Consider the following 13,448-nt stretch of genomic DNA (forward strand, 5'->3'; position numbering starts at 1 on the left):
TCAAGAGATGAAAAAGGATATAGTGCAACAGATACCAATGAAATTCAGAAAATCATTAAAGAATATTTTGAAAACCTACACTCCTCCATCAAACTTGAAAATCTAGAAGAAAACAATTCTAGACACATATGACCTAATAAAGGTGAATCAAGAGGATAAATACAATTAAACATATCTATAATGAATAATAGCCAATAAAAGCCCAATGATAACAAGTAAAAGTCCAGCACCAAATGGATTCACTGCCAGACTTCCAAGAACAAGTGTTCCTCAAAATATTCCAAAAATACAAAAGAAAGGAGTGTTACCAAACTCATTCTATAAAGCCAGTATTACTTAAATAGCAAAACCAGATAAAGGTACAACAAAAGTTACAGATCAATTTCCTTAATAAACATAGAAGCAGAAATTTTCAATAAAAGACAAAGTGAATCTAACAACACAACAAAGAGATTATATACTATAATTATAATCAAGTTGGTTTCAACTGCAGGGATGCAAAGATGGGTTAACATATGCAAATCAATAAATGTAATAGAGAACATATGGTTCAAGCAAGGATTAAAAATAATCACATCATTTTATTAGATGCAGAAAAAGCCTCAGATAAAATACAACAACCCTTCATGACAAAGCTGTGACAAAAGTAGGTATAGCTGGCGCTCTACCACTTGAGCTACACTTCTAACTAGTTTACTGGAGATAAAGAGTCTTGAGGATTTGTCTGCCTGAGCTAGCATTAAACTGCAATATGCCCAAGTAGCTAGGACGATAGGTGTGAGCCACTAGCACAGCTAACTTATTTTTGACAAAGGTGACAAAAACATACGTGGGAGAAAAGAAAAATGTCTTCAAAAAAATGTTGTGAAAAATGAGGAGGCAACAATGCTTGATAAGAAATGTACTCGTTATCTTGCCCATGTAATTGCAACTCCTCTGTACGGTGTTCTCACAATAAAAAAAAAAAAGTTGTGAAAACCAGATATCCACATAAACAAAGTATCTGACTACTGCCCTGTATTCAGTTCAAAATGGATCAATTGTCAGACCTAAAACTATGAAACCAGTACAAGAAAATCCTGGAAGATATATATGCATAGGCAATAACTTCTCAAATAGGACTCCAATAGCTCAGCAAAGGCTGACAAATAGAATTGCATCAAGATTTTAAAAAAAAATTGTAGGGGGTTGGGAAGGTGGCTCAGTGGTAGAGTGCTTGCCTTGCATGCCTGAGGCCCTGGGTTTGATTCCTCAGCACCACATAAACAAACAAACAAACAAAAAAAGCCTAAGTGGCTCTGTGGCTCAAGTGGTAGAGTGCTAACCTTGAGCTGAAGAGCTGAGGGACAGTGCCCAGGCCCAGAGTTCAGGACCCTCCCCCCACCCCAAAAAAAATTGCACAATGAAAAACAGAGAGTCACTAGAATGAAGACAGTTTACAAAATAAGAGAAAAATGTTTGTATCTATTCACCTGACAAAGGATTAATAACCAGAATATAAAGCCAAGAGATGAAAAAGGATATAGTGCAACAGATATCAATGAAATTCAGAAAATCATTAAAGAATATTTTGAAAACTTACACTCCTCTATCAAACTGGAAAATGTAGAAGAAAACAATTTTAGAATACATAAAGAGTGAAAAAAAAACTAAACTCCAAAAGAACCAACCCACTAAATGGGCAAATCAACTGAACAGGTAATTCTCAAAAAATTTAAAAAGCACAAATGTCAATAAACACATCAAGAAATACTCAATATTCCTGAATATAAAAGAAAGGCAAATCAAAATGACACTGAGTTCATCTCATCCCAGTCAAAATGACTTACCAGAATACAAACAACAACCAATACTGTCTAGAATGAGTTGGAATGTAAACTAGTGCAACCACTAAGAAAATCAGTATGAAAGTCCTTCTAAAAAAGCAATGTCCAATGATACCACTCTTGGGCCTATGTCCAACAGAATGCAAATCAGGATTCAATAGATATACTTACATACCTATGTTTATCACAGCATTATTCACAACAGACAAGCTATGGAGTCAAGAGCTTATATGCCCTTCAACTGATGAATGGATAAATAAAAAGTGGTATATATACACAAGAAGGAATATTACTCAGCCATAAAGAATAAAATTAGGTCATCTGTAGGAAAATGGATGGAATTGGACATCAATATGTTAATCAAAATAGTTTCAAAACAACAAATACCATAGTTTTTTTTGTATGAATATTATATATCTGTCATGTAGATACAAATGTGGAACTGGTTGGGGGACCAGATGAAGGGAGGAAGAGAGAATGACAGTAGCTGAATAAAATACATTGTGTTTATGTATGCAGATGACATAAGTCACTAACAACAATAGTCACTAAATACTGTTAAAAACAGAAGAAAGAAAAAGAAAGCAATAGAGAGGGAGAAATGTAACAAAATAATCCAATTACAGCTAGGGGTATAACTGAAATGGCAGACTATGCCTTGCAAGCACAAGAGACCTCTGATCTCCTAACTAGCTATGTGATCCTCATGTGACAGTTCTGAGGACCTGTTTCCTTATCTGTAAACTCAGAATAATAACAATGTACCTATTCCCTAGAGTAAGAATTAAATAAGAAAACTACGTCACGTACTTAGCAAAGTATCTAGTAAATATACACAACAAGTAAGAGGGTAAAGTTATTTCACTTAAACCTCAAACAATACTACAAGATAGTTCTACTACAACCTTAATATTAGAAATGAGGACATTATCTTGGGGAGGCTGAAAGTTTTCTCCAGGCCATACACTGTACAAGCCAGGCTTCAATACTACATCATTTAATTTCTACATAAACTCATTCTCTGTCTGTATAGTAGATTAACGCAAAGATCCACTAAACATGGAAATCCTGACAAGAATTGTATTATTAACAGAAATATTGTAGTATAAGGAGGAAAGAAATATATAGAGAATATATAAATCAGTTTAAGAAACATAATCTCTTACTCATCCAAATTAGTGTCTTAGAAATCTTAAGTTGTTTCTCCTATTAAGGTAGGAAGTTATTAAATTTAATATTTTTAAAATATGTATTTGCCAAGCAAAAATCATGTGATACATTTGAGATATGTCATCAATCAAAAAGACTGATGGGGATATTACAGTTTTGGTGGTTTACAGACAGAAATAATAACAAATTGTAGTTCTGGAATTCAGCAAAGCATATAATACATACCTGGCCCATGTTCACAGATGGTTTGCAAAAATATTCAGCAAATGACAGAAGTGCTGGGTCAGAAGTGAATGATGAAACTGTTTCTGGCTAAAAAAGAAAATCAACCATCAATAATGTAATTGAGACTATTTCCTTTCTGCTTAAACTGTAATGCATGTAATTTTAAGAACTCTACCTCCCCCTTTTCACACAATCTTCCCACAAAACCCAAGATGGCTCCAACTTACCAGAACTTCATCAATCTGTTTGAAGAAGTTCAAGAGTTTTTCTTTACAAAGAAATATGTTATTTATATACCAAAAGGCCAATAATAAGCAGGTTTTTCTTAAACAACTTGCCCCCAAAAGACTTCCTTTTCTCCCTCATTCAATATCTAACGAAAAGTCCACTACAGGCTATAATTGTTACTGAGAGAGAAAAAAAGAGTATCCCTCAACCCAGTCACAAAAGGACAAATATTAGATGACTCCAAATACAGGGGAGACACCACTAAGGCAGAAAGCAGAGGGTAGACAAGAGAAATGCAGAGTTAACAATATCAATTGGGGAGAAAGGGGGTGTAGTTGTGTAGGTGGGAGGGAAGGGATGGTAGGGGAAAAACAGAGGAGGCAGCAACAATGCTTGATAGGAAATGTACTCATTACCTGCTCATGTAACTGTAATCCCTCTGTACAGTATTTTTACAATAAAAAACGTATTTTAATAAAAACAACTTATCAATGGTTATAAGCCAGTGGCTCATGCCTATAATCCTAGCTACTCAGAAGGCTGAGGTCTGGAGATTCTGATTTAAAGCCAGCCCAGGCAGGAAAGTCTGTAACATGCATCTCCAATTGACAAGCAAAAAACAAGAAGCAGAGGTATGGCTCATGTGGTAGTGCACCAGCCTAGAGCAAAAATAAGCTGAGAGACATTGTCCAAGCCCTGAGTTCAAGCCCCAGTACCAGTGCACGCACGTGTGTACACACACACACACCACCACCACCACCACCACCACCACCACCAATAATTATCAGTATACTTTATACCACTTAATGTTATACTTAAAAATAGCTAAAACAATCTATTTTATGTTGTGTATATTTTACCACAAAAAAAAACTAGGGGCAAAAGCAGGTTATCACTCAGGGTTCAAGACTGAAAATGGAATAAGAAGCAGCAGAAACCCTAAAGACCAGAAGAGAGCAGGGATTAAAGGATTCTAAGCAACTGCCAACCAATACCATCATGCCCAGTTAAATTTTTCTTTAAAATTAAAAGAGAAATAAAGACCTCCCATGGTAAGCATAAATCTGAAGCGATCCATACCAAATAAGCCAGCACTGTGGAAGATACTTGAACACTATACACAGAAGAGGAAGGAAGTGCTATGCAGGCATGACAGCTCAGGAAAAAACAAATCTCACTAGAAAAATGAATAAACAAATAAGAAATAAAAACCACTCAAATATTATTAATTCAGTAACGCAGAAAACCTCCCAAGTTAAGAAGGAAAAGGTTGCCAGGCACCAGTGGCTCACTCCTATAATTCTAGTTACTCAGGAGACTGATTAAGAGGTACAGATTGTAGTTCAGAGCCAGCACAGACAGTAGTCTGCAAGACTTTTCAATTAGCCAGCAAAATCCAAAAACGAAGGCATGCTCAAGTGGTAGAGGGCCAGCCTTGAGAGAAAAAGATAAAGGCGAACACCCAGACTCTGGAGTTCAAACCCCAGTGCCAACAGCAAAAAAAAGAGGGGGGGGGATTTTTTATGAAATAAAAGACGAAAGCAACAGAGAAAACACAGAAACTATAGGAAAACATGGAGACTGAAGAATACAGTTTACAATGATCAGCAGGTCACTGAAAAATGAGACAGAAAATTTTTATATACATACAGTGAAATTAAAACAAAAATACAAATTACCAGAACTTTGGGGATAGAGCAAACACAATTCTAACAGGAATATTTATAGCTATGAGTACTTACATTGAAAATCATAGATATCGCCAATAAATAACTTTATGGTGCATTTCAAGTTCAGAGAAAATTAAAAATAAATGAAACACCATATTAGTAGACAGAAAGAAATAATGAAGATCTAGGCAGAATTAAGAGACTAAAAGAACAATACAAAGTCTGGGCATCTGTAATCCTAGCTACTCAGGAGGCTGAGAGCTGGGGGATCCAGGTTCAAAGCCAGCTCAAACAGAAAGTCTTCAAGACTCCATCTCCAAAATAATCAGGGAAAACAAAACAAAACAAACCTGTGCTTGATGTGTGATAGATGCTAGCTGAGTGAGCAAGTCAGGAACTAGATGCCTTGGGAGTCAGGCGGAGTAGAATAATATAAAGGACCAATGAACAAAGAATAGGTTTCTTGAGAAGACAAATCCTTAGGCATACTAAAGAAGGAAAGAAGACTTGAGATATACAATAGAGATGAAAAAGGAGATTTTTACAACAGATTGATATTTCAAAAAAAAAAAAAAAGGTAACTAGGCGGCCGGGTGTCGGTGGCTCACACCTATAATCCTAGCTAACTCAGGAGGCTAAGATCTGAGAATCACAGTTCAAAGCCATCCAGGCTGGAAACTCCATGAGACTCTTATCTCCAACAAACCACTCAGAAAACGAGAAGTGGCGCTGTAGCTCAAGTGGTAGAACAAGTGGTAGAACGCTCACCTTGAGCTGAAGAGCTGAGGAATAGTGCCCAGGCCCAGAGTTCAAGCCCAAGACCAAAAAAGGAGAAAAGAAGAAAGAGGGGAGGGGAGGGAAGGGGAGAGGAGAGGAAGGGGGCTGGGAAGGTGGCTCAGTGGTAGAGTGCTTGCCTTGCATGCATGAGGCCCTGGGTTCGATTCCTCAGCACCACATAAGCAAAAAAGAAAAAAGCCAGAAGTGGCGCTGTGGCTCAAGTAGTACAGCGCTAGCCTTGAGCTGAAGAGCTAAGGGACAGCATCCAGGCCAAGAGTTCAGGCCCAACGACCTGACCCAAAAAGAAAAGGAAAAAAGACAAAGACAAAGAAAAGAAAGTAACTAATAAGAATTAGTAGTAAATTAAAAAAAAAAAATTAGTGCCACTAGGCTCCAGTGGCTCATGTCTATAATCCTAGCTACTCAGGAAGGGCTGAGATTCAAAGTCCATGAGACCCTTATCTCCAATTAATCAGCAAAAAGCCAGAAGCAGAACTAGCTTTGAGCAAAAACATTAAGGGGCAGGACCCAGACCCTGATTTCAAACCCCAGCACTGGCACCAAAAAATAAATAAAATAAGGAATTAATGCTAACTGGCAACTTGCAAAAAAAATTATTTTTTATAAATATTAAGTAAAACATGACTAATTTAAAGACTAATAGGTAAAATTACAGTGTAAAGATTTATTGTGACTTGTACTTCCTAGAGTACAGACAGACTGTACCTATTTTACTATGGCTGCCACATAAAACATCAAAGAAACCCAATGTCAATCAGGCTCTACAATATGCAGCAATAAGAGGAAAAGCTACAGGGATGTGGCCTATTACTTCTGGTCTTTCAGTTTACACTAATCAATACTACCTTGAAAATCCGGGCTTCAGAATTCCTGTTTGTAACAGTCTGAGCCAACAAACTTTGCCATCCCATTGGATCTTCTTTGTAGGAGAGCTGGCCTGCCCTTAGCTTAACATATAAAACCCCATCCTTGGAAAGAATGGACCTGAAAGAAAATTAATTAACAATAATGAATTTAACAGGAGGTATTACTGGCAGTTCTCAGATGGAAATGGTGTTTTCCAATACCATGTTTAAAGGAAATAAAGTCTGCATCATTCTCCACCATTATTCACTGTGTCTACAATTAAATCAGTCCATACAAGAAAACCTGCAGTAAATAAGAAAACCTAAAAGTCCAGATTCACAGGACTTGTTAATAAATAGAAAGAATTCTAACTATTTGCTCAAGTCTAAGTTTTAAAGGTAATATTAATTATGTACTATTAATATCTAACACTTGTTGGTATACCCTCTGTCCCTTAGCATGCATTAGACACTAGAGGCACTAAAGAGCTATTAACTGGCTGTAGCAAAAAGAAAATAATGTAAATATAAAGACAATAATACAGAAACTTGCCACTAAATGATGGGAAAATACAAAGTGGGACAGACAAAGCTATAAAAACTTCTATATGTTTTTAAACTTTCTGGTTTACATATGATACGAGGTATAAAATTATTGACATGCTGAAGTTATTGTATGAATATAACTGTTTCCACTCAAGAACAATCTACCATAATCTTAATTAAAACATGTTAATAAGACAACAGTAAAGACAATAGTAAAGAAATATCTGACAAACACTGCTGTTACAATAAAGTTCCCTTAGTGAACAGACACATAAGTCTTATTTTCTTTTTTCATTTTGTGTTGGTTTTGGGGGATGAACTCAGGGCCTCATACTCTCACTTGGAATTTCCGCTCAAGGTTTGTGTTCTACTATTTGAGGTATGTGTCCATTTCCAACTTTTTGATGATTAACTGGATATAAGAGTCTCTTGGATTTGTCTGCTCAGGCTGGTTTCAAACCATAATTCTCAGATCTCAGCCTCCTAAGTGGCTTAAATCATGGTATGAACAACAGGTGTTTGACTCAGCCCTATTTTCCTATACTTTCTCAAGCTAAATTTCTAGATGAAAAGTGTAAACGTTTCAAAGCAAGAATGGAAAATCTTTTTTCTGCCAAGAATCATTTGAGTATTTTAACATAACTCACCAGCTCTACAAAATTATCAATACAGGCAGACATTACAAGCAGCTGATGCAAAAAAAGCTTTGCCTCTCATGTGCCAAATGACTTGTAGGCCTTATTTTGCCCTCAGGCTAGATATTTTCTACCCAGTTCAGAGCATGATTTCCAAATGAAAAGTTTCACATTGTAATAAAAACTCAATTTCAAGGACATAGAACATTTTATCCAATACATCCTACATACTTTCTTGAAAGAGATTGAAGAATGATAAGCAACATTCTAGGTAATCTATAATTTTACTTCCTCATGTTTAAAGGAAAAAGTCTGCAGTATACTTACTTCAAGTGTTCTGTTCCCTTGCTTAAATCTATGAGCAGTTCCCAGTACCTTGGGCCTTTAATTTTAATCTGCCAAGATAAATGCGAACAGTCAACAAAAAACTGAAACCACGCCTTTCAAAAGTAGTACCTCAGAAACAGTCAGGAAAAAGTTGTTAAATTCCGTTTCCTGAAGAAAATTGCATATGAATCATGTTTTGAGGGCACAACACCTCTCAGGACAGCCCTTCCCTGCTATTCATGACTGCTCCTCCTGATACTGCTTTCCTGTGTTATACAAAGCATGGAGAAGGCAGACTTTTCCAAGCAGTCACCTATAACGCTACACCATTCTTTCAATTTATCCCTTGGATTGACTCCCCCAAATCATGCCCAACTTACCTGCTTTAAAAGGTGGAGTTCTGGAAGAAGGGTAGGAGCCATCAATTCTTCTTTGGTTTGTTCATACCACTGAGTGCCCTTTATAAAAAAGTTAAAGTAGAGCCACTATTTACTTGGTAGGAACTACAAAGAAAAAACATCCACTATTCATCTTCCCCTTCCTCAAAGAATAAAGGGTATAAAATCCTCTCTGACACTCAATCTTATTTCTAAATTCTTTTACAGGGCATACTTCTTCCCCCACCACTTGGAGCCTTGGTCCTTCACCAACCAGCAGTACCAACAGGACACACTGCCATGGCCTCTGGGCTTTTCACACACATGTTGTCTTTTTTTTTTTTTTTTTTTGGGGGGGCGGTCTGGTCGTGGGGCCTGAACTCTGGGCCTGGGCGTTGTCCCTCAGCTCTTCAGCTCAAGGCTAGCGTTCTACCACTTGAGCCACAGTGCCACTTCCGGCATTTTTCTTTTTGCTTATGTGGTGCTGAGGAATCGAACCCAGGGCCTCATGCATGCAAGGCAAGCGCTCTACCACTGAGCCACCTTCCCAGCCCACATGTTGTCTTCTATGGTGAAAACAAGCCCCACTTAAGATAACAAATCTCAGCCCAGTCTATGTGACAAATGCCCAAGCCTCACAGCTAGACAAAAGCACTTTTGCACGACACATGTCCCTCTCATTTTCACAACTCTATTCTCAATACATCCAAACCTGGCTCCCCAGTCGATACAAATTCCTTAAAAACTATAACAATGTCACTGCATTTCCATACCAGAGGCCAGCACAGCTTTGATACAGAGGAGATACTAAAAAGCTTACTGATGGAAGGTTATATGACCTGAGATTGATCTGTGCATCTGAATATTCATTCAATTTAGGGCTTTCAAAAAAGGATCTAGGAGTATTTCTAACTCAACTATTCAGAACAGCGGTATTTGCCATGTAAAGTTACCAAGAATATTTATGAACTATAAGCTTTAGAGACAAAAGAACAACTAAGAAGGTCTACAATACAAAGTCAGAGACTATAAATGTATGTATATGGCCTGGCAAACGTACAATAACTTGGGAAGCGCCATTCATTACTGTCAGCTTTACTAGACATCACTTCTGAAATGTTTTCACCTGTAAAGATAATTGAGTGGTAATAAAATTATAAATAAAAGCTAGAGTTACCTTATAGGTTACTTCTAAGAGGGCGTAGCAGGGTGTGTTTGTATCCACATCTACAGGTACTAGAAGCCTTGGTTCTGCAGCCAGCACATACAGGTGCCGGAGAGCCTGGAGATGATACCTGGACACAGGAAATACAGACAGGAAGTGACAGCCATTGGAGAAAATCTGTTGCCTACATGTTCCAGAGGACAAAAGTTTGAGTAGGAGCTTCACATAAAAAGCCATCGTTTTCTTTTTCTGACTTAATCTTTATGAAGGGTACTCTTAAAGTCAGGTGTCAAGTTCAGTAAGAAATATGAAGAAATGATCCTTTAAAAAGTATCTATGTGTGGAAGAAGATGGCAGAGGAGAAGCTGGGGAATAAACAAGCTCTCACGGAGAAACCAGTTTTAGTGTTCCAGTGAAAAATCCAAGGCTAGAGAATCACACCAAGTGTACCATCATAGTACAGAGTTTGGCCAGAGAGGAAAAATTCAGGCAGCTGGGTTAGAGACAGATTCGAGCACTTGCCAGTGTCTGCAGCAGCCACACTGACTGCTGCAGCAGCTGCCATATAAATAGAGAGAGCCTGGAACAAAGGCACCAGAGGCTGTGTGTGAGCAGATTCTACTGGCCAGCAAGGACTGACAAGGAGCAGAAATCTTCATCCTGCTGACCACAGATTGTTGCCAGATCATGGACAGCCCAGAAACCAAGGGAAAGGTGTGAGTACCCCCACAAGACAACCTCATTCCTTCTCACAGAACAGCAGTGGTAAGGTAGTCCCTCCCCCACCACTGGAGAACTCCATCTTTGATACTGACAAAGACTGGGCCAGACTAGCTAGCAAGTAACTCAAGTCTTGGAAGAAGACAATAGAAGCCATTCAACAGGTCAAAGGAAACTAATGGAAAAAAATTGCCCTTCCCAGACAGAGATAGCTCTGCTCAGGGAGGAGTGACTTCTCTAGGTAAACAGAGCCACAGGCTGCCTCACCCACATGGCAGGAGACCCAGCAGCAGGAGGGGGTAAAAGAAAAACAATTGAAACTCAGTAAACAAAAATCCTGAGAATCACTCCAGGGCTCTGTGAGTGTTTCAGGAGCTAGCCCCTCAGGAAAAAGTTACTGAATGCTGACAGTCCTCAAATCTACCTACAACCTAGCCCCATCACAGCAACTCCAACCTAGAGGAAACAGTCATCTTCCTCAACTACACTTAACAGACATCTACCAAATATTTCACCCAGCAGCATCAGAATACACGTTCTTCTTATCAGTACACAGAACATTCTCCAAAATAGAGCACAAAGCAAATTTGTCCAAAATTTGTAGGTCACAAAGCAAATTTGTCCAAAATAAGAAATACTGAAATTATGCCCTGCATTCTCTCAGACCACTAGGGAATAAAGTTATAATGCAACACCAAAAGCCACTAAGGAAAATCCTTTAACACATAGGCTGAACAATACACTGTTCAACCACCAGTGGGTCATGGAAGAGATCAGAAAGGAAATTCATGATATTTAACAAAAATGAACACACAAATTACCAGCTCTTCTGGGACACAGCAAAGGCAGTACTCAGAGCCAAGTTTATAGCTCTGAGTTCCTACATCAACAAATTGGAGAGATCTGAAACAATTTAATGAGGCATCTGAAGCTCCTTGAAAAAGAGCAACAAGCTAAACCCCAATCAAATAGACAGAAATAAACAGTTAAAATTACATCAGAATTACAGGAATTAAGAGTAAAAAAAAAAAGTAGAATAAACAAAACAAAGAGTTGGTTCTTCAAAAAAATTAACTTGACAGACCCTTAACAAATCTTATCATAAAAAGAAGAGAACATACCCAAATAAACAAACTCAAGAGATGAAAATGAAAACATCACCACAGAAACAACCAAGATTCAGAACATCATAAAAGACTATTTCTCAAACCTTTATGTTAGTTAAGTTTGAGAATCTGGAAGAAACAGATGAATTTCTAGCAAATATTGACATGCCCAAACTAAACCAAGATGATTTAAACCAAATTAACAGACCAATATCAAGCATCAAAATAGAAACAGCAACAAGAGACCTCCAACCCAAGAAAAGCTCAGGACCGGAAGGATTTACAGCTGAATTCTACAAGGCCTTCAAAGCAGAACTCACAGGATACTCCACCAACTCTTTAATGAAATTGAAAGTGAAAGTTTACTACCAAACTCTTTCTATGAAACCATCATAACCCTCATCCCAAAACCAGGCAGGGACTCATCAAAGAAAGAGAAACAGGGGCTGGGAAGGTGGCTCAGTGGTAGAGTGCTTGCCTTGCATGCATGAGGCCCTGGGTTCAATTCCTCAGCACCACATAAGCAGAAAAGGCCGGAAGTGGTGCTGTGGTTGGCTCAAGTGGTAGAGTGCTAGCCTTGAGCTGAAGAGCTGAGGGATAGCGCCCAGGCCCAGAGTTCAGGCCCCACAACTGGCCAAAAATAAATAAATAAATAAAAATAAAAAATAAAATAAAATAAAAGAAAGAGAAACATTTCTTTGATAAACATGGATGTAAAACTTCTCAACAAAATTTTGGCCAATCGGCTTCAACAACTCATCAAAAAAATCAGATACCATGATCAAACAGGATTCATTTCAGGGATGCAAAGCTGGTTCAATATACACAAAGAAGATCTTCACTAGCCATACAATGGACAAAGGCCTCATATCTAAACATACTTAGAACCCAAAACATTAAATCCCACAACAAATCCTCAAACTACCCGATTAATAAGTGGGCTAAAGACTTAAAGAGAGACTTCTCTGAAGAGGAAATAAGAATGGCCAATAGACACATGAAGAAATGCTCAACTTCTCTAACCATAAAAGGAATGCAAATCAAAACAACATTGAGATTCCACCTCACCCCAGTTAGAATGGCTATAATCAAGAACTCTAGTAACAATAGATGCTGGAGGGGTTGTGGCCTAAAGGGAACCCTACTGCATTGTTGGTGGGAGAGTAAACTTGTTCAACCACTTTGGAAAGTAGTATGGAGGTTCCTCAAGACTCCACATACAGCTCCCCTATCCTCCAGCGATTCCACTTTTGGGCATTTGCCCAAACGATCACAAACAAGGCTATACTAAAGCTCCCAGCACAACTATGTTTATTGCAGCATTATTCACCATAGCTAAGATATGGAACCAACCCAGATGCCCCTCAGTAGATGAATAGATCAAGAAAATGTGACATATGTATACAATGGAATTCTATGCTTCCATCAGAAAGAACAACACTGCCCCATTTGTTAGGAAATGGAAAGACTTGGAAAAAATTATATTAAGTGAAGTAAGCCAGGCCCAAAGAAAAATATAGGTCCCATGGTTTCCCTTATTTGCAATAACTAGAATATGTCTAGGACGAGCAGAAAAGGTCAAAAGCTATGTACATATGACCATATAACATTTTAAAGGAAATGAACCCCAAGACAGGGACACAAGAGGTTTTATCTTTCTTGCTGTTGTTTTTAATGTCCTTACAATGTCCTTACAATGTACTATGTGATATTTTTGTTTCTTTTGTATGTTCTTTCCCCATGGTATAACCCCTGTTTTCACTGTATTTGATTCCGGTGCCCTGCATCTTGTATATTTGTTTTTCTAACT

General features: G+C 38.0%; 1 protein-coding gene across 1 annotated transcript in view; it reads right to left on the reverse strand.

Moving 5' to 3' along the window:
- The window catches only part of Anapc1 (anaphase promoting complex subunit 1), a 105,677-nt gene that overhangs the window by 10,236 nt on the left and 81,993 nt on the right, over positions 1-13,448 (reverse strand). The window contains exons 40-44 of the mRNA XM_070013277.1: positions 9,825-9,942; positions 8,651-8,728; positions 8,271-8,338; positions 6,763-6,901; positions 3,222-3,308 (exon numbers count right to left, since the gene is read on the reverse strand). Of these exons, the coding sequence (XP_069869378.1) occupies positions 3,222-3,308; positions 6,763-6,901; positions 8,271-8,338; positions 8,651-8,728; positions 9,825-9,942 (490 nt within the window). The remainder of the gene's footprint in view (positions 1-3,221; positions 3,309-6,762; positions 6,902-8,270; positions 8,339-8,650; positions 8,729-9,824; positions 9,943-13,448) is intronic.

This window comes from Dipodomys merriami, unplaced genomic scaffold, assembly GCF_024711535.1.
Source record: "Dipodomys merriami isolate MVZ:Mamm:240054 unplaced genomic scaffold, mDipMer1.0.p SCAF_90, whole genome shotgun sequence".
In the NCBI taxonomy this organism is placed as follows: domain Eukaryota; kingdom Metazoa; phylum Chordata; class Mammalia; order Rodentia; family Heteromyidae; genus Dipodomys; species Dipodomys merriami.